The sequence below is a fragment of the Buteo buteo genome, chromosome 26 (assembly GCF_964188355.1).
Source record: "Buteo buteo chromosome 26, bButBut1.hap1.1, whole genome shotgun sequence".
NCBI classification, from domain to species: Eukaryota; Metazoa; Chordata; class Aves; order Accipitriformes; family Accipitridae; genus Buteo; species Buteo buteo.
The window spans coordinates 10,784,104-10,805,220 of NC_134196.1; the positions used below are offsets into that span (position 1 = coordinate 10,784,104).

Here is a 21,117-nt window from a genome sequence, read left to right on the forward strand (position 1 = left end):
AAGACCTTACACATGCATGTGAGAGGGCAGAGCTGTCAGTGTTTTCTGGAAAAACATTTTTTTCTAAGTGTCCAACATCACACCACTGCACCTCCCACAGAACACGTTCATTTGGTCATCCAACATGTGGAGATGCCCTCACTCTCCTAAACATTTAGGGATATGGAAAATCGCACACTTCAGATCCTTCTGGGATGCACTTTGGTTGGCTCAGCTCCTGCTTAGCACAGAGAGACTGAGAGATTGTGGCAGAGCTCTGCACAAAGCACAGCCTTTGCATGCTCGGTAAAAAACGCAGCTGACCCTGGAAACAGAGAAGGTGGTTCTGAGGACTAGGCTGTCAGGAGCAGAACATGCACCAGGCAAGCAGGAACGCCGGTCCTGTTCCTACTCAACGTGAGGGAGTTTAATCCCCCCCCTCCTGTCAGCATTTCCTATTCACCAGGTTACAGTCTTGGCTGGTGGTTAGGAAATTAAACCCTTTTTCTCAAATCTGGACACAAGTAAATGAGAAGGAAAGGCTCCTGGGACAAGAAGGACATCTGGCAGGAAATGTCTTGACTTTGCAAACCACAAGTTAGGACACTTAGGTGGATGAGGACAGATGAAGGACTCTCGTTTATGAGATTTTACTTTGCTGGGATCATACAAACATTTTACATTAGGAAGTTATGAGTTAAAGCCCACCCACAAAGCATGCACTGAAGTGGGAACCAGAAAGTAAGATTTCTCCGGAGGTTCAGAGCAGAAGCTACGACTAAATTAGTCATGTTCCCGTGCCACCCCTATCTCCACTGCCTCATCAACTGCATCTGCAGAGCCATTTGGAATACTAATGTTTAGAGACCCCCTGAGAAATGCTAGAGGTACGTCTCAGACAAATACAGTTGAACTTTCTCTCTTTTGGTTTTGTTTTGATGCCTCAGAAAGTCAAGAGCACTTACTAGCCTAAGCTCTCCTTTAAATATTTTTATCACCTAGCACTATATGGTTCACTGACATCCAGGAATCAGCTTTTGGACAAAAGAGCTCAAGGGAATGAGCAATATGCACATTTTTCTTCTGAGTGCTCCTTTTCAAATTTGGCTATCCAAGTCACCTGACAGATGGTTAAATTCACATGCACTCTGTCATTTCCCTGTTGATTGTACATCTAAGAGACTACGCTAAGCATTAGCTTAAGCCCTAAAATATCTATGAAGCCCCGAGTATTAGAAAGTATTTTTAAAGTCCTCTAATTCATTGAAAAAAACAGCAGCTTCTCTGTGCTGTCAGAGCTGTGTAAAAGAGTTTTGATGTAACTGAGATATCAGCCTTTTGCTTTTCAGTTTATCAAGGCTTGACCTTAGAACTGCTGCTTCAGTGAAAATTTGGTCTCTGTGACCGACTGAATCAGGAAAAGTTGGTAAAAGTACAGTTTACAATGTATTTAAAAGCCTAAGTATGGATGGGATTTTCAAAAGTACATAGCTAAGCACCTTTCAGAGAACTACTGAAAATCCCATCTTACTTCTAATTCTGTATCTCAAGACACATAAATGACTTTAAAAATAAGGCCAAATTTCTACATTTCTGTTTTTAAAAATCACTGTAAAAATCACTATTTTACTTAGAAATTTTCTTCCACAGTTAAGTGAAAAGTTGTTTGTGTATGGTTATTCGTTTTGCCTATTAAAAATGATCTGCCTCATAAGAATAATTGAATGCCACTTTTTTGCATATGCAAGAGGACAAATAAAGATTTACCAATAGTCTACTCATGCTTGGAAAAGAAAGAAATCCAAAACTCCTGTCACCCACTGGAGTTCAAATTCATGAATTGTCCTTATTTGAAATAAAAATGTTAGCAGAAGTTCCTGTTCATTTTAGTAAGGCTTGTCTTGCCCTACACTGCGTTTGATTTATTAGTATGTTATCTATTGAGCTTCATGCCAGTAACAGAGAAGAACTGGAGGTCTGATGTAGCATATGCTGTCAAATCTGTTGATGTAAAGTTTGAAAATACACATTTGAACCAATTTTAATGCTTCAGCTTACCAGGACTTTGGAGAGGAAAAGCCAAGCTTTATGTGGATTTAGGGTGTCTATTGAAAATCTCGTGCTGTTCTACAGTGGTTTGTGTTTTATGACCATTGTCAAAACCGCAATCTGACTGTGTTAGCTTGCCTGGTCTTCCACGATGCATAGATGGCAACTCTCTGCGCCTTTTACGAATGCAAAATTTTTGCCTTCCTGGCAGCTTGCATTCAATTTCTTTCAAATACTTTTCACTGTAATTATTTAGGGTTTTTTTCCGTCTTGCTGAGTATCTTTATTTATCATTCTAACCTGATTAAGTCATTAAGTGATTTACTGTTTCTTATATGCCTTTTTTCTGTCATTCTGATTAGTTTGTGAGACACTCTCTAATTGCTGGGCTTTTTCTCTTTAATATGGCTTGCAGATCATTTAGGAATATGTGCTGTTCAGACTATTTTATTATCTCCATATAAAATTCACACAGAAATTGTTGACAAGAAATAAAAAACAGACAATGATAGGCAATGTTGCTTGTTTCCTAGAGGCAGAAAGGTGGCATTCATTTATGCACAAGCAGAACAAACATCCAGTCGACAGAGTACTCCTGCAATAGCTAAAGCCTTTACTAATTCTGGGGCCATGTAGATGTTTACAAGAAACAGCATTAAAAAATCCAAAATCTGAGTTCTATCACCCTTTACGTGATAAAATAGAAGCTTTGCCTGATGGCAGTCAGTGGGACAATCTGCAAATATGTCTTCTTGGTATGCTGTGGAATGTCAGAATCTAACTCTGGGTGTTACAGTCAGTTTTCACTTCTTAAGATATGCATGCAATTTGAAAGACAAGGAGGAAAATAAACATTCAGTGTGCATGGAAAGATAAAACTGGCAGATGGAGAAGATGGCTTTTACGCTTCTGAGGATAAATAAAAATTAACAGAGAAAAACAAAGGTAAAAATATAAAACTGAGCATGAACATTTTGCATTTGACCAGAACGTTATCTTTCAATGAAACGACACTGGAATTAATACAGAACAGTACTGTACCATATGGATGCTTGGATCTCTGCCAGAAAAATTGCACCATCTGTCCTTTTACCAAAAAATGGACTGAAATGCTATGTGTTACAGGAAGGCTACCATTCTTTTCAACATACCAGACATGACCCTGACTAGCAAAACACACTTCTCAGTCCAGTAAGATTAGCAATGGTCCCGAGACAGCGCCTGTAACCAAGTCTGACCCAAAGATACTTGAAGGACTGTTTAATTACCGTGTCATACTTCGGAAACACAGGCCAGTGACATAAAATTTGATCACTGATAATGAGGAATTGCCATTAATCATATTCAGAAGCAGCTTAGAGCTCTCTTCTCTTTGGTTACAATATAACATTATTATCAAAATTTTAGACAAGAAATCCAAGCTCCTCCACCTTCCTCATCAAGCTGAGTACAATAACTTTATTTTGTCTATAGATGGCAGCACTATCAATTTACTAACTTCACCCTGTTATCCAACACATGATATAAACAGTCATAAACAGCACACGGAACATGCGCTTATACAATGCATCTCATTTAGTATGCCTGATTGCTATAACATAAGTCAAACAAACAAAAAAAACCCCCATTCCCCCAGGGTTCTTCACATTTGAAGCAGATTTCATGGAAATTTAACTCAGTTTCGGGAATATAATTGAACTAACAATCTGTTCTCTCAGACAGGATGTCCCCTGCTTGATACTGTGCAGGGCTGGACAGATGCCAAAGCAGATCTGAATGTACCTCAAAGTGCTGGTGAAAAATGACTGGGCTTTTCTAAAAGCAAGATGCGTGTGCTGGGTAGGTCAGGCAGCAGCACTCTGGCTCATGCTAGTCTTCCCTTCCATTTAACCTATCAGGATTCAAATATGCTGGAATTGTAAACAAAGAGAAAATACAGCAAACAGCATGTAAACAAGAAAAGCCAAAGTGCTTATCCTGTGACTGCTCTGCAGAAAACAAACCTGTATGCAAATGCACAGCAATGGAATGCTTGGGGACCGTGCTCTTTGCTGAAGTATGATGCCAACAGCCAACAGAGCCAAAATTTGTTTTCTAACATCAGGGTATGGCTTAGGTTATTCAGATTCAGGTTCTCCTATGCATGGAAAGCAATTAAAATAAGAGGAAGTAAGGAATGATTTGGAGAAGCTATCTAGATTTTAAAAAGTATTCACTTGCTTTATCCAGAGATCAGAAAGAAAGAAAAAAACCACCACATGGCAAGAAAATGACAATAGATTTAAATATGAATCATCAAAGCATGTTTGTCACTGGATTTGCAATGAAACAAAGTACATTTCTTTTTGTTTGGGTTCCCAAGGAAACACAGTGTAGGTAATCATTCTGTCTTCTTTGTGTGCAAGTACCAGCCTGGTGACTGACCGCCCCCTTTCCATACCTTTTTAGTATATTGGCCAGTGTCAATCAAACTTGACAGGATCATAGGTCTCTCAAGAATATTAAATTCCTACAAGCTTTGTGAAAGCAGGCAGCCAGGTGGAATAGAGAGATCCTACTAAGTATCCCTATATGAGGTGAAAGCTGCAACATGGTCTCACCTCTCATTACACACCAGAAAATACATGTGTGAAAGAGATATTATGGATGTTCAAACTGTGGGCAAAAAGTTTCAATTGAAGCACGTATTTTATTAGACATCAGAATACCCAGTGACACTCCAAAATTTAAAGGAAATCATGCCTTATAATTCCACTGCTCACAGAACTATATTTTAAATTATCAGAGGACTACTGTTGGCCTTGGGCTTTTGCCAACTCTTAATGCAATGGAACTTTTCATCAGTGCAAAACCTACCTCAAGGCTGAAAAGCTATCAGGTCTATATCCCCGCTACCTCATGGAACCTGAAGCTGAGGACCATAATACCTAGACACTACAGCAATTGGTATTTCATAATGTCGTAGACATATTAGTTACACAAAGGAAAGTGTGCATTGGTGTATATGGAAGATGTGAATAATTTCATTTATGAACAAATGATTCTCTATGCTTTGGTGTGGATTCTCTTATACTACTCCATTTTCAAACCTTGATCAAAAAGATGCAGTCCATGCCCAGATTAGACAAAAGCCGCATCTGTCTCATACTTAGGTCTATTTCTTGACTAATCCAGGTCAAAGAACTCAATCGATTTATGAAGTCACTCCCTTTCTCTCCCACGGGGACTACCAGACACAAAGACGGAGCAGAGCAGCAGATGGAAAGATTGTTCTTGTCAAGTGCTGGTTTCCTGACCAGAAGACAGACAGTAACTTCCTGAAGTAGATGTTCCTCAGCAATGGGGAGCGCTGGATCGTCTCCAGGAATGGCTAAGCCAGTCCCTGACTTCCACCATCCACGAAGGAGTTTGTCCGATACCCTTTAAGCTTGCTTAGCCCCAGTGAAAGTGACTTTGAATGACAACAGCAGAAACCTCTCCCAGAAACACCTTTGCTCCCACAACTTTCCAGATTCAGATCCCAAATACGTTATTTGTAAAGTAACATGCACTTCTTTTTAATTAAACATTCCCCCCTCTATTTTTTTATCCATGAGGGAGCAGACTAGATTAACTTAGCTGCCAACCAGCTGAAACAATCTGCAGCACAAGACTTGCTGATGCTGTCACATCCTTACATAAGCATTTCTTCACATCCCACATAGCCAGGGCTCCTGAACTTAAAAAACCCGTTATGTTGCCTGCTTTCAAAATCACTACTTTTAGCATCCCTCAACTGTTGACAAGCATGTGATGGTTTGCTGATGGGAAGAAACCAATATAGCTGAGTACTTCAACTCAGCTTCCTGGAACTTGCTGCAGGAACGCGTCCCCTCACAACAATGTTGTAATGAGACTGGCCCTGGAGCCAGCAGTACTGCAAAGATTTCTGGGGAGGCTCAAACAGATTTTAAGATGCTTTCTCACTAGGGCTCAATCAGGGCATTATCATATTCTCTTCACTGGAAAGGTGGATTTAACCTGCAGACCTGTATATGTAAAATGTTCTGTGATACCGCTGGCAATCTGAAGAAAACGAGGTCCCATGAATTGGGCTTGATAGCTGAGATTAAACAGAACCCTTTACTTCTCTGACCTGAAGCAATCCCTACAGAGATGCTGCTGAGCTGCAGAGATTACATTTAGATCCCAAAATCCTCATGTGTCATTACTTACAGGACAGGAATTAAAATTTGGTTCTGCCTACTATTAGATCATGCACAGTTTTATAACGTATAACTGTATCTTTACTTTGTTTTCGACAAACTCAAATCTGAGACAGATTATTATGTTGTGACAAAGCTCACAATACAGAGCTTACAAATCCTCCTTTCTGCCTTCACAAAAAAAGTAGAAAACAGCTGAGCTTTGCAGTGGGTGGGATGCTTTATGACAGATTTCCTTTTAGGCATGTTTTGCAAGAAAGCCTCTAAATGTTACCCATTGCACATTGGTCAATTGTGTTATATAACATTTGAATTTTGCAGTCAAATAAAGAAGTTTATGTCTGGTGGCATGCATACTGGACAGATGCTATGTGATCTGTGATTTACTTGTGTCTTTCCTTAATGAGAGTTATATATTTTACCATTCAATAATTATTACATTAATACCTAACGTGATGGGATGCAGCAAGAAACCCTACACATAAATTACTTTGATTTAAAGAGAGTAAAAAATGTTGCTATTTGTAAACTTGAAGACAGCTCAGCAGAAACAAAAGGAACTCATGTGGGGAATGAGCAATAGCATATTCATCAACAAGACAGAAAAAAGATAGCTTAATAAACACAAGAGGAAGAAAAACTTAATCTCCTATGGACTAGAGTCACTGCACTAACTACCATAAAATGTCAGGAGATGCTCCCTCCATATTACCTATTTTACTATTGCATTATGTTGGTGATAGATGCATCAGTTGAGAGAAACACATCTGGCACCATCTTATCAACGAGACTAGTATAATGGAGGAAAAAACCCCACAGTTTTTAGTTTAAAACCAATCATACTGCTAAGGGAGAAAAAAAAAAAAGACCAGATTGCTCTCTTATCTTTAGCTTTGTAAAACAATTGCCTAGCATGTTAGGTGTCCTAGATAAACTAAATATCTAAATAAAGGTGTTGCTTGGGTAGGTACTTCACTCATACCCAGACTTCCCCTTCAATATATCTGAAAGTTTCCCAGAAAGCTATGTCTGAAGAGCTCAGTTATTCAGTTTATTACAAAGAAGATGTAAAGACACCTTAATGATGATACAGAAGACCCTCATGAAGACAGGACAACTGCAGTGTTGACTTTCACAGCCAATAAAAGCACAAGAAACAGGAGCTAGGAATTAAACCCAGATAAATTCTCACCTCCACCACACAGGAACTTCTTTACAAGGGAAAAGTGGCATTTTTGGGCTTCACTTTTCCACCTTGTTGGCAGGTAATCTGCAGTTAATCAAACCCCCATGACTGACTCAATTAAAACAAGGTGGCTCTAAGGCAGGGTGGCCTGTGCTGGTGGGAAGAAACAGGGCCCAAATGCTGGCTTTTCTACCTCATCCACAGCACCATGGAAGTAAAGTGAGGGATAAAATAGTTGGAAAAAGAATCCCACTGAGATTCATATCACTCTCCTGAGACACACAAAAGGCACCATGAGAATAACTGAATGTTGGCACCTCAGACTCAATCAGCAACAAGATTATATTTCTCTTCTGTTACCTCGAGAAGGGTAATGAGACCTTTCTGGGGAACTGCATCAATATTAGAAAGGGCAGGACTTGACCTCCACCTTCAGTTAGAAAGGTTTTGGAAAATAAATTTTGGAATTGGCAATGGGAAAACTTCCTTTCCATTTTTGTTGAATGATAAGCAAGCACCTTGTAGGTGCCAGCGGACAGCTTCACTTGCCAAATGTCTGAACAGACTTGAACAACTATCACCCATAAAGAATATACGTAGTGATACTGACAAAGAACGAGAAGCACCTGTTTTCCTCTCTCTTTCCTTACACTGAAGTATATACTTTCTCTGTTGTCACAGACGTATTTTCAGCACAGTGTACTAGAGGAGACATGCAGTTCCCTTCTCAGCACACAACCCCGGTCCCCTTCAGGGATAATTCAAGATCAGGACCAAGGGTCTAATTTGTGCAATGTTTCTTTCCATTGAGATGTGCACACAAAGGAGTTACATGTTGCAAACAGCCAGGAGGCCTGTAAGAAGTAACCACATAAGGATCTAGCAGAAACTAATCATCTTTCTTGCCCACATGGGATTAAACAAACAAAAAAGGCATGTGGGATTTAAACTAATGTATAAACTTGAATTTAAAGTTGTTTCTATCTGAAAGTCCTATAAACTTCATCAAACTTCAACTGTGTCACAGTGCTAATAAAATGCTCCCCACGCTATCTTAAAAACCTGTATGACTTTACACAGTCCTGTAAAGGAAATACCCTCAATTATACTTTCCTTGCTTTTTGTGACCATTTAAGCACTGATCTAAACTGTATTTATAGAGATGAAAAAAGACATTTTCTTTTTGAGTTCATCTTTTAATTTTTTTCTTCAAACCCATTAAAAGGAAAGACATAGGCTGCAATTTTCAGAGAGTAAAAATAAATTAAACTTACTTGTAAGAGAACTGACTAATTTCCCTAAGGACTCCAGAATCTATCTACAGTATTTCCACATCCATTTTACAGCCACTCACATTGCTATGAAATTCTGGTAGAGCTTGAAAACCTAAAGTATTAACCATCTCATTTTCATATGAGTAATTAACACATTGTGCTGATTTCAGCTGGGATAATTTTCTTCACAGTAGCTAGTATGGGGCTGTGTTTTGTTTTGGATTTGTGCTGAAAACAGTGTTGATAACACAGGGATGTTTTAGCTACTGCTGAGCAGTGCTCACACAGAGTCAAGGGCTTTTCTGCTTCTCCCCCCACCCCACCAGCGAGCAGGCTGGGGGGGCACGAGGAGTGGGGAGGGGACAGAGCCGGGACAGCTGACCCCAGGGATATTCCAGCCCATAGGACGTCATGGGGAAGACGAAGGAAGAGGGGATGTTAGGAGTGATGGCGTTTGTCTGCCCAAGTGACCGCTTTGTGTGATGGAGCCCTGCTGTCCTGGAGATGGCTGAACGCCCGCCTGCCCGTGGGAGGTGGTGGATGAATTCCTTGGTTTGCTTTGCTTGCGTGCGCGGCTTTTGCTTTCCCTATTAAACTGTCTTTAGCTCAGCCCACGAGTTTTCTCACTTTCACCCTTCCGATTCTCTCCCCATCCCACCCAGGGGGAATGAACGAGCAGCTGTGTGGGGCTGAGCTGCCGGCTGGGGTTAAACCCCACCACCACACATCTCCACACTTGCTTTGGGACTGCATAACCAAATAAAACCAGACTGTAATTGAATCAGAAAGAAGCACGCATGCAAACACACACAAAATGCATTATGTAGATGTGGCTATTCAAATCAAAGAATAAGAAGTCTTCCAGCTCTCTGTTTTGGGGAAGGGAGGAATCAACAGCAATGCCAGAAAATGATGAGTATTGGCTGGCAGAGTCCACGCAGCTGGGTGCTGACCTGCTGTACCTTCGGTCAGCGTGTACGATTAAGGAAATGTACACGTACAATAAGCTTTCTTTCCTTTCTCAAATCAAGAAGCTGTTCAAACACCTCCCGAGCCCAGGAGCTTTTTCCAGTGTTTGTCCTAAAGGTTTTGAGAGCAATTCCTACAGGTTTTGTACAACTTCACTGGTAATCAGCAGGCACAATCTCTTTTGCCTTATTTTAAGCATAGAAGGAAAAAGAAGAGCAGAACAATTTGACTCTGCTTCTTTGTAGGAATCACCACATTTGATGGTTCACCTTATACAATATATTATTGTGTGTAATACCCTGTAGCATATGATTCCATGGAAATTGTGTACTCGCTCCAAAATGGACAATTACCTGACAGCTTCCTCATAAGACTCTCCAAAACGGCCTGGAATATGAGACTCTGTGTATCCTTTAACACGGCTTCTATAATGAATACATTGTAATTTGGAGTATATTTTGATTTTGGAATTTCCTTCTTCAGTTTTTAACTTGAGGAAGAAGGTGGTTTGATGTGGAAGGCTTGAGCTGGGATTAGAAGAAACAACTCCCTAAGACCTTATTTACCCACTGAAAGAGGAGCATTTCAGACAAAACCCCCCACCCTACTGCCCAGTCTTTGGGAAGATGTCACCACCAGGAATGTTCTTTCAGGCAGGAAAGAAAGATTTTAGCATGATGGAGATTTGGTGACCAATTCCATCACCACTGTAGATGCCCACAGCGAATTTACTGTGATGCCGTGAGGCTGCATTGCAAGCGTTAGAGAGATGTATTGCTGCAGCCATCTACTGTTGGAAGTTCTCCCAGCGTATTACAGTAGAGTTACTGAGATATTAGATGTTATAGAAATCCTCACAGTAAGTAGAGATCTTAAAATATTTGTTGCTACTGATCTCTGTTGGATTCTTTAGGATTACGCTCATTGCAAATGCAGCTGTTGTGGTGGTGGTGGTGGTTGTTTATTTTTACTTTTGTCTTTTAATAAGGCTGTTTTCTTTTCCCTTAATATTCACTGAGTTATGCTTACAATATGGCTTATAGCAAGGCCATGGCACTAATGGTGTATTTCTCTTCCCATAATATTGCATTCATGTTAGCTAGCTTTTAAAGTTTCTTATGTTTTAATGAAGTTATTAAAGTGAATGCTCTGACTGCATAATTCATGAGCATTCACTATCTTCAAAGAGCTGGTCTCTAAACAATTTTTAATTTTTCAATTCTTTTCTAAGACATCCAACCAAGCTTTTTGAATTTGAATGCAGTATTTAAAATAAATGTCTAATTGTAGAAAACTAGCTTTGTTTCTACTATAGTACCATTTGGTCCCCAGAGATGGTTCTGATTTATAGTATTTGCTTGGCAGATACAAAGAGGTGCTGTGTATTTTCTATTTATAACTCATAAATATTGAGATTAGCTTTCATACATAATGGGTTGGATTATGGGCCGCTTTCTCTTCACGGCTGTATGTGCAGCTTTCTGCAGAAGGAAGAGCACACAGATCCAATGACAATCCTCTTCTTGCAGTTCTTCCTAGCCATTAATTTGGTATAAATAGGTACAGTTTAGGGTCTGCTATAGTATTTGCTACTTGGCAACAGTTCCTAAGGCAATACCTGAGCCCATGCCAGCTAGGGCATCTCCTCCCCATTGGAACTCCTGGTCTGATGAGGGGGGGAATGGTGAGAGGCAGCAGTGCTGAGGAGATAAGGGGAGGGTATACTGCTTGCTACTAGGATACATTCCTGGTAATGAGATTCACTAAAAGCTAAGCACACTAAAATAATACACGGAGAACAAAACCACATTTTAGCTTTCAAAGATTTTTAGAAGGAAAAAAACATACTGAAATTAATCCTGAAAAGATAAGCTATGTTAAGGCTTACACTTATTGTCAGCTACTAAGAGATGACTTTTTGATACAAAACAAAACAAAAGGCATTTAAGCCAAAGGACCTGGGTAGCTAAACACCCGCAAGAGCAGCCTGTCCAGGTGCCAGCCCCAGCTCCTGAAGGTTCAGAGGCAAAATGCTTTTCAATGTAATTTTTGCATTGTAGTGGAGGTGGTATTTATAATAATATATATTATAATATTATTATTATATAATAATATAATAAGATAATTTATTTCAATGATTGGCTTGGTCAATGCAGGGAAAGCTGTTCAAAGTTGAAATGAAAGCTTTTATTTCATGTTAGGAACAAAAATGAATACAAATGGAGGGTATGACTAAACACATGGAAATCTATAGAACTGCCTGCATTAATGTGTATTAATATTGGGAATTTTCCTATGTAATAAAAAGCACTGTATTTATTGCACAGACCATATTTAGCTGCTAGTCACATGTGCTGAGGGTTAAACCACCATTTTTCTTTAGAAAATAAGTAAAAACTACAAATTGAAAACAAGATTAAAATTAATTTAGATGAAGTTTCATACTCATTTAAATCTGTATATGAAATCACTACCAGTTTGATTTAAATGAATATCTCATAGGGGAGCTGCAGATAATTCCTGCCCTCTTTCTGGAGCAGAAGTAATCGTAAACCTGAATGAAGTATCATAATTCATAGACAACCCTTGTGAACCGACTGGCATAGCTGAGCTGCATTGTGCTCTTATCGAGGAATTAGTCAGGCTACGTCTCTATGGCCTGTTTGGAGAGATTAAACTGCAAACTAGTTTTGAAATATTCCAATTTTGCAAATCATCTAAATGAAATTAAAAAACCCCAAACACCACAGTGACTTGGGAGTCTAAGTTCCCTTGATTTGCTGCAAGACCTAAGCTTCTAAGTCTCATAGACATTTTGGGTGAAGGATACCTATAAAGCCATGTAACTCGAGTTTACCAAATTCAGACAAATAAAAATAATCTCTTTATAGCTTACATTACTACATATCACCTGCCAGATGTCAGATTCATTAAAAATGCATTTGAATATAATTTAAATAATTAAAATGCCATTTTAAAACATGCATAATTGTTTGCCAGAGGCCCTTGCTCACCAGAAGTAATAATTTCCACTTGTTGTGGTGACTTGATGAGCTCAGGCTGAACAGTTCCAGTGTTTGAGCCAAGGTTTGCTTTAGTCACAGCCTGATGTTGCAATTAAGTTTAAGACCTGGGAGTTTATTGCTCAGATGGGTGATCTGGTTTTGTTACAAGGAGCCTAATGAATTTGATGATTAGTCTGCTGTCTTTTATTGTCTGTTTCCGAAGTAATTCGTGCTTGGCTTTTGACTGCTAATAAAATTTATGGAAAAATTCAAAATGCTGGAGAGAAAGGCTTTTTTTTTTTTTTGTTTTGCAACTGTAGTAACCTTTAAATAGGATATATACGCTGACTAGCAGGATTAAGGTTTCACCAGTAGAAGCCCTGTAGAAAAGCTAGGAAAGGTAGTACTCTCAATCTACTTTGATTGGTCTCTTGCTTTTGACAGGTACTTTTGTAACTGGGGTCTCTAGCTGCACAACATAAATATACATGTTAAAAATCAAGCGTGTATTTAAGTCCGATTGAGCACAATTATGGATTTAATAAATTTCTAAATAGAAGCTCAGAAGACTACTGAGCCACAGTGACTGGTTCTTTGTAGCGGGACTGAAGATAACATAAACATTCTAAAGCTTTCCACATCGTTGAAGTGCAAAGGGATAGCAGATATTTACTAGCAGCAGTAACAGCCAAGATGTGGAGAGCAGCAGCCAGAAGGAAACTGCAAGGTCGTCTGCCGCTGTGCTGCGACTGCTTGGCAGCACTATGTCAGACCTCCCGCAGCAGCCAGGGCTCGCTCCTCCTTTCTGCAAGGCAGATAAACTCCACAGAGAGGCATAAAGGCTGGATGCAGGAGAAAGCAGGGCCCTTTCCAAATGTCTGTCTTCTGCTTTTCCAGCATCTTCTCCAAAATAGGAGAGAACAACAAAAAGACATACTCTAAACTCAAAAACAAGATACTTTTTGCCTATTTTTGACAAACTTCTAAGATTATTCCCCCCCCTCCCCGTGTCAACTACGTAATTTTCACATCTTACTGTTACCAAGGGAAAGCCATTAGCAAGTGCTGTTGAGGTATATAGGTAACATTCAGTTTGAGATCACATTTGATTGTTAACAGTTTTCCACCTCCACTGCAACGCAAAACTTCCAGTTTTGCAAAACAATAAGCCATTTTAGTATCTAGAGAAAATAACAGAACTAGTGGGGAAAGCATTTGCTAATCGAGATAAAATCCTGTCAGCTTCATTACCACTTAGCAGTACTATGAGAGTAGGTATTATTTAGTGTGAATACTTTGAGTGTAGGTATTATTTAGTGTGAATAATGGCAACAGAATCTCAGCTTGATTTCAAAAGTTATTCCTGCATAATTTATTCAAAAGATAAATTCCCTAATGAAAGATACTGGATCCACTTTAAACCAACATTATTTCATCTATAATTACTGCCTCAGGAATACCGTACTAACTGCCATTTATCACTGTCAGTGACTTTTGAATTCCAGCTACAACCATGGTATCCCATTGGGTTTGTTTGTCTTCGAGAGAACATGATGTTTCTAGTTTGGCAATGCCCTAAAAAAGGGAGAACAAAACCTGTTGTCCCCTAGAAATATATTTAAATGTCCCTCTGTGTGCTTCAGCACATAGAGGAGAGTAAGCCCATTCATTTCCTCGTAGTTATTTCCAACACAATGCATTATATTTTCCATCTGAAGTTTGTAGAAGGTCTTCAGTTCATTAGTGCTTCCCCTGCCCCTTTCTTTTCTTATGAGCCGAGTACCCATTATCCATCACATTTCTTGCAAAGATTGGAAAAGAATATAGTTGCTCTGGCTCTTAGAGATACACTTCAGTCAAAAACCCCCACATTTCCTCATTATAAGAATCTAATCTTTCATTAGAAAACAATTAGGAAGTAAATGTGCTTAAGAACATTAATTTGCAATTTGTTCAGTATGAGCATTAGGGAAACTATTAGTGGTATGTCCTAATCCAGTGTCCATTTTAGACAAGAAAAAGCTAGACTTGAATTGAGGTAATGACAATATATTTTGATGTCTTTTACTCTATTATGTCTGTTGCTGTGCAGTGGAGGACTTTAGAAGCAAGTAAAATAAAAAAAGATAACTGGTTAATGGTAAGAGACTTTGTTTCCCCTCACTTTGTGAAGGTCCTCCTGTTATTGTTCATCAGAAGTGGTAAATAAAACCTTCAGGCTTGCTTTTATCAGGTTCCCATTTCTCTGTGTATTTTGGATATAATTCTTACCTTGTGCTAAGATTATAAGAAAATAAAACACTTTTATTGCCACTTGCCAATTCAAAATTGGCAATTGCATCATCTGTGTGTTAATGACAGCTGTAAAAGTTTTCAGTTCTAGAGCTGTGCTGGAAATATCCTCATTCTCAGTGGTCGGCAGAAACTGCCTCTTTTAAACAGAAGGTATATAAAATAAAATTCTCCTGGAAAGACCTCTCCTTATAAAGCATGTTATTTAATTTGGTGTCAGCTGACTGGCAATTTAGACAGGAATTTGTGTCCAAATTCCAGACACAGCAGAGAACAGCAGCTTACCTGGAGCTCTACCAGCTCCGCGGGACACAGCCCTACCGGAGAGACCCAGGCCTGATGTCACACGTGCCGACTGCAGCCTCCCTTAGAGATGGCGTCCATCACCTCGCTCACGGTGTGTAGAGCCTTACTACGGGGAAAGGCCGCGAAGACTACTTGGAGGTACTGAGCACGGTGGAGGTACCAACCTCACTGACTACCACAAGTGCAAGACTGTCATTTGGATTGCCGGTGTACATGCAAATGCAGAGCGCTCCCAGCTCTGTGCACGGAAGCAATCACACCCGAGCCCTTCAGATGTAGAAACAATTATCCTAGCACCTCAACCAGCAGTCAGCATGGTGACCTGTGGCGAGTTCCTCTATTACGTATTATCAGTAACATTGTAGGGAAATGCTCACGTTTTGTGAGATTAAACAGACAATAGGAATTGTAGTCAGATTTTTTTCCTCTTGCCTGAATAGTCTTTATTTATCTCCAGGCAACAGGAGAGAAGGAAAGTACAGAGAGCTTGTCATCTGACTGTTTAACTCTTCAGACCTTGTCTTGGAGTGGAACGCAATGTGTAACAAAATTCCTTTTTTTAAGCTAGAATGAATTCTGATATACTCAGTTGTGCCCTAACTTTCAGAAAACACAAACCACATTTTTCAGACAGTGAACAACAGCCCTTACCTTCTCAACCAAGAGACCTCCAGTAGAAAGTGAGTTGATTTTCTGCCTTTACAAGCCTGCAAAAATCTACAAGCAGATTTTCATGCACATACCTGATAGTCCACCGACATCCATCTTCTTCAGGTTCTTTGCCTCTAAAATGACGACAGTCAGTTTGCCAGCAGTAGGCACATAACGGAGGGAGAAGCAGATATCACCCAGCTTTTCTTGCTGTGAAAGCAAACAAGACATGATGTTACATTTTAATCATTTTTTGTACCTTTTAAAAATGCAATTTTGAAAGCCCCGCAGAAAAGTAACAGGATTACATCTCAAACTCCTACTGTTAAACAAAACATTCAAATTAACAATACAAGATATCTTGGTTTAGTGGACATGGTGGTGTTGGGTTGATGGTTGGACTCAATGATCTTAAAGGTCTTTTCCAACCTAAACAATTCTATGCCAGATACTCAGCTATAGTTCAGAATGTACACCTTCCTCCCTTATCAAGAGGCACATGGGCTTGTGTCAGAAGATTTCCTTGGAGATGCGGAATTCTTTGCTGTTCCCAACAATGGACCAGACCAGTATATATTAAGAGCAGTATTATGTAGTTATTGTTCCTTTTAATAAAAAAAAAAACAAAAACAAAAAAACCAACAACTTAGAAACTGCAACAACAATGCCATACCTATAAAGTGACAGACACTGAAATTATTATTACAAGTTAGGAACAAGACCCAGGGATTGTAATAGTTCCCCACAAAACATCAGCTCAGTGATCACCAGTGGTCAGGAAACATACAGAACAAACACAGTTATGCAGAGTTAGGAAATGTTCAGAGAGAACACAAAATAGCTCATGATGTTAAATGTGTGTATCATGTATAAAAACACTGTCAGAATGCACATGTGCCAGTACCTTGAAAACTTATGGTGTCCTCCCCACCTCAAAAAGGATATGGTAGAATTGGGAAAGATTCCAAGAAAAGCAGCAGGAATGATCAAAGATATGACACAGCTTCTGCAGAAGGAACAGCTTAAGTAGATTAGGGCTCTTCAGGCTGCAAAGGGGGTAGTTGGGGAGCAGTATCTTAGAGACCTCTATCTGACCCAGGAGGGCTATAATGATGTTATGACCTTGCTCAAAAGAACAGATCCTAATATGAGAAAATTTCCATTTTCAACTCATAGCTAGAATAACCTAAGAAGCCTTTCACAGCATGGACTGCACTGCTGTGGAAGGACTTACTACCCCTTCATGTCTGCACATACTGTTCTAAATCCCAGCATAGATTCAGATCACAGAAATATGGATTTCAGCCGTGCAATCTGCACAGCTCATGCTCGGCTCTAACTGAACCTGCAACAGCACAGTGACAGCAAAACACGCTCCTGTTCCCCTGCCATTCGGTTTTGGAAGTCCATATTGGCTAGGCTAATGGTGAAGTTGATCTATCACTTGCAGCTTGTTCAGAACGGAAGAAATCAATTGCTTATTGATTTGTGTTATCATGATCACAGCTCACCCAGCCGCCCAGCGTTCTCTGCGGTCGCTGTTCTATTACATGGTAGACTTGGTTTAAATTAGCCTGGTTGATTCATGTGGCTCTGAATAAGACTGAAACAGGGTATATTTGAAAGCTCGTTTTAGTCCCCTGTCTTGGAGTCCTTTGTACTCACCTATCTCCTGACATTTAAGGGCTCTGCCCTCACCTCTTGATTAACGAGGCAGAGTTTTGGCTGTAGCAGCATGGGAACTTGCATTCCCTTGTATTCCTCAGAAATGCACCTCATTGACAGAATATCTAAACATCTATTTTAGAAGGTACTTTTAAATCAATACCATGCTTCTAATTGTTCCTTTGAGTGGATTTTTGGTTTTGGTTTTTTTGGGGGGGTTATTTTTTGTGGGGCAGGGGGTGGTGGGGAGGTACTTGTGTTGAGACTAGACCATGTTTAGTAAGCACAAGAAGGTGTTAGGATTGTTTCTGATCCAAGTGCTTCAGCAGAGGCTGGAGGAGGTACTTTACAAACACAGTTATTGCCACGGAGACCATCACCTCTCACTAGCCTTTCTCCATCTGTAATCATGCTATGCTTCTGTGCAAATACTGCAACTGTCTACATAGAAGAGTAATTTTATGAGAGCATTTAATGCATTTTTAGCCACTTTTAACGTAATTTTAGCTGCAGGAAGCACAGAGAAGCCAGCATCATGTAAACAGCCAGTTTTCCACAGATCACTAGCAAGCCATGGGAAAAGGCAGCAGATGATGAGCTCATTCCAGCGAGTAACTTGAAAAAATAGCATAGGTACCTCTTTAAATGCCTACATAATCACGTTTGATACTTTTTTGTTGTTATTAAAATCTGTATTAACTGCATTTCTTTAGTATTTCTTGTACTTTTAACATTTTCTCTTTGCATGACTGCCACAAGTTTTCTATTCCTAAGCTGTTTTTCGGTTTTGGTGTGGTGGTTTTTTGGGGTTGTTGGTTTTTTTTAATTTTAAAAATATTTGTCAGGCAAAATACTGCAAGTGGCAGCACTGCAATGAAGCAACAAAAAGCAATCACCAGAGGTGTGGTTTGCAGAAGATAATTACAAACCCCTGCAGGGCTACAAGGTACAGATGAGTGCTTCTGGTATGGTGATTATCTCATGGAGGTGCCTCATTGTTATTATGAATTTCTTTCAGCCCTATGTATAAATAATTTATGTTAGTAAATTACTTTGATCTCTGATGGAAACTGTAAGTTAGTGTTAGAAACTTCCTTCCAAGTGGGAGGTTCATAGACATTAACATATTCATGTATAATACCTAAACACCAATCAAAAGACTCTCCCCACCAGGCAACTTCATAACTTCATTACATTTAAAGAGGATGCAATGGAGCAGAACAAGTGACACAGACAGTGCTGCTAACACTTCTTCAGCTTGGAAAAAGCTACTTGAAGTCCTGTTGAGAACCTGGACTTTTTAGAGACGACTCTAAGAGGCTCCTGCCTGTCTCATGTTTCTTCTCGTATTTGTCAGTAGTCATGTTTGCATTGACAGTACACTCTCATAATGAGCTACAGAGAAAAATGCTATTTATGCAGATTACTCTCATTCGCACTGCAAATCTCTAGCAGAGGTATCTATCTTCTTAATATAAACATTCTCCATATTTTTGTGGAGGATATTACAAGAAAGTTGATGCTTGCAGCTCTCTTGGTAAAACAATACCAAAATAACGAGCCACGGCACCATATGCTTTTTCCTAATTGGATCCAAGACTCCAAAATAGTCAGTAGAGGGAGGAAGGATATCAACACAGTGAGGTGGGTTTCCAACTTCAATACCTGGTTTTGATTGTGGATATTTACATAAGCCTGAGAGAAACACAATAGGACATGGTTTATGGGTGAAGACCCAAAATACAATCTTCTACCGATCAATATTTACAATGGAAGCTCATAATGCTCACTGTATAGTTTTCACACCAACCAAAATGTTTTAAAACTCTGCGGAGGAAACAGGGACAGCATAAAGGTGGGTTATAAGCTAAACTAGAGTCTTTCAAATTCAGGAAACCCAGGTAAACTGTAATGACAGAATCTCTAATCCCAATTCCCACATCCTTGGGCTTCAGACAGTTTTGAGGCCATCATATTCTGTCTACACATGGAGATCTCAAATCTGACAAATTCCTTTTCTTGGCACATAAACCATGAATACACTAAGCTGCAAAGGTGTCACAGTAATACTAGTAATAGAATCACATGGATGCAGAAATGGATGACATGGACTGGCCACAACTCCAATTAAGCTACCATAGCAAGTGGGCAGAATTAGCAACCCATACACGTAGCTGGGATCTACAACTGGGAAAGTATCACTCCTCCACAACCCCTAGGACAAATGGAGATCACACTGAGAAAAGGAAGTACCGGTTTGTTGGGCTCCCTTTTTTCTTTAAACCTGAAATTTTATTGTCACAACAGCTGTCTTTAACGCTAACAGCTTCAAAGACATTGCATTTTTTATATATACGTAGTTAAAGAACAAAGCAGAAATTTCAAACCTGCAATAGGTATAATCAAGAAAGACAGAAAATCTTTTTTCTCTTACACTTGCAAATCAGAGACCACACGACCCCACAATATGAAGACAATTCTGCCACAATTAGGCAGAGGAGTGGGAAGTGAGCAAGAAGCTCTTAAAACTCAGCTTGCATAAATAGGCTAGAAATAGATGGTGCAGCAGGGAAAGATAAAGAACTGGAAAGAGAAAGAAAAGCTGGAGCTAATGTGTCAGCCCATTATTATAGCAATTCTGGAGACTATCACATGAATATGTATGCACACCAAGTACCACTGTACCCCAAAGTCTATGAACTACTTTTGAGATAAAGTACTGAGGGCGAATAAGAGAGGCAGAGCTCTCCTCAGCCTTTTCAATCAAAAGGTTGATTACGGAAGTAGCTATTTCAGACCTGCAAAATGCTAACTATAAACCCAGTCAACATAAACCTAAGGACTTTAACAACTAAACCATTAATCTGACAAGCAGATTAATTCCTTTGCTGTCTAAAAGAATTTCATGCCCATGAACGGAGCAGCCACGCTGTTATACAGCTAGCAGTAAATAGGTGCTAAATGCCTCTGGAAAGAAGGAAGAATCTTCATGACAACTGTACCTACTGCACTTTTGAAGATAATATTTTAAAACAATAAAATATGAACAGACAAGTGCCCTACTGCATGTTTCCATATTCAAGGATTAGTCTTTATTTGCAGGAATAACCCACTTGTCTTACAAAATGGAAGTACAGTGTTTGTGATCAAAAGTTTCTCCTGTTTGCTTTTACTAACATTAGTTCAGAAGCATCCTTATAGGTTTCACCTTCTTCAAATGCACAAACTTGGCCATAAAAGGAGGCTCCTGTTAATGTGAAGTGTTCAGTTACAAGGCACATAACAAGTAAATTAAGAAGCAAAGCAAAGCGAAATAGGTTACAGCAGGAGATCTTGGAAGAAACAGAGGGTTCTTGAGGCAAAGTTCCAGAGGGCTCGTTTTGGATGCTGTAAAAAAGGGACTGGCAGTGACAACAGGCTAAAGAAGAGATGGAAAGGAGACTGATGCTAGGTGAACAGAGAACAGAAATAGAAGCAAAGGTCTATGAGGTAAGTTTTAAAAGGGAGAAGTTTTAGGGCAGACAGGGAACAATCTT

General features: G+C 39.5%; 1 protein-coding gene across 1 annotated transcript in view; it reads right to left on the minus strand.

The window, feature by feature from the left end:
* The window catches only part of SYT1 (synaptotagmin 1), a 350,563-nt gene that overhangs the window by 37,513 nt on the left and 291,933 nt on the right, over positions 1–21,117 (minus strand). The window contains 1 exon segment of the mRNA XM_075057975.1: positions 16,009–16,126. Within this exon segment, the coding sequence (XP_074914076.1) occupies positions 16,009–16,126 (118 nt within the window).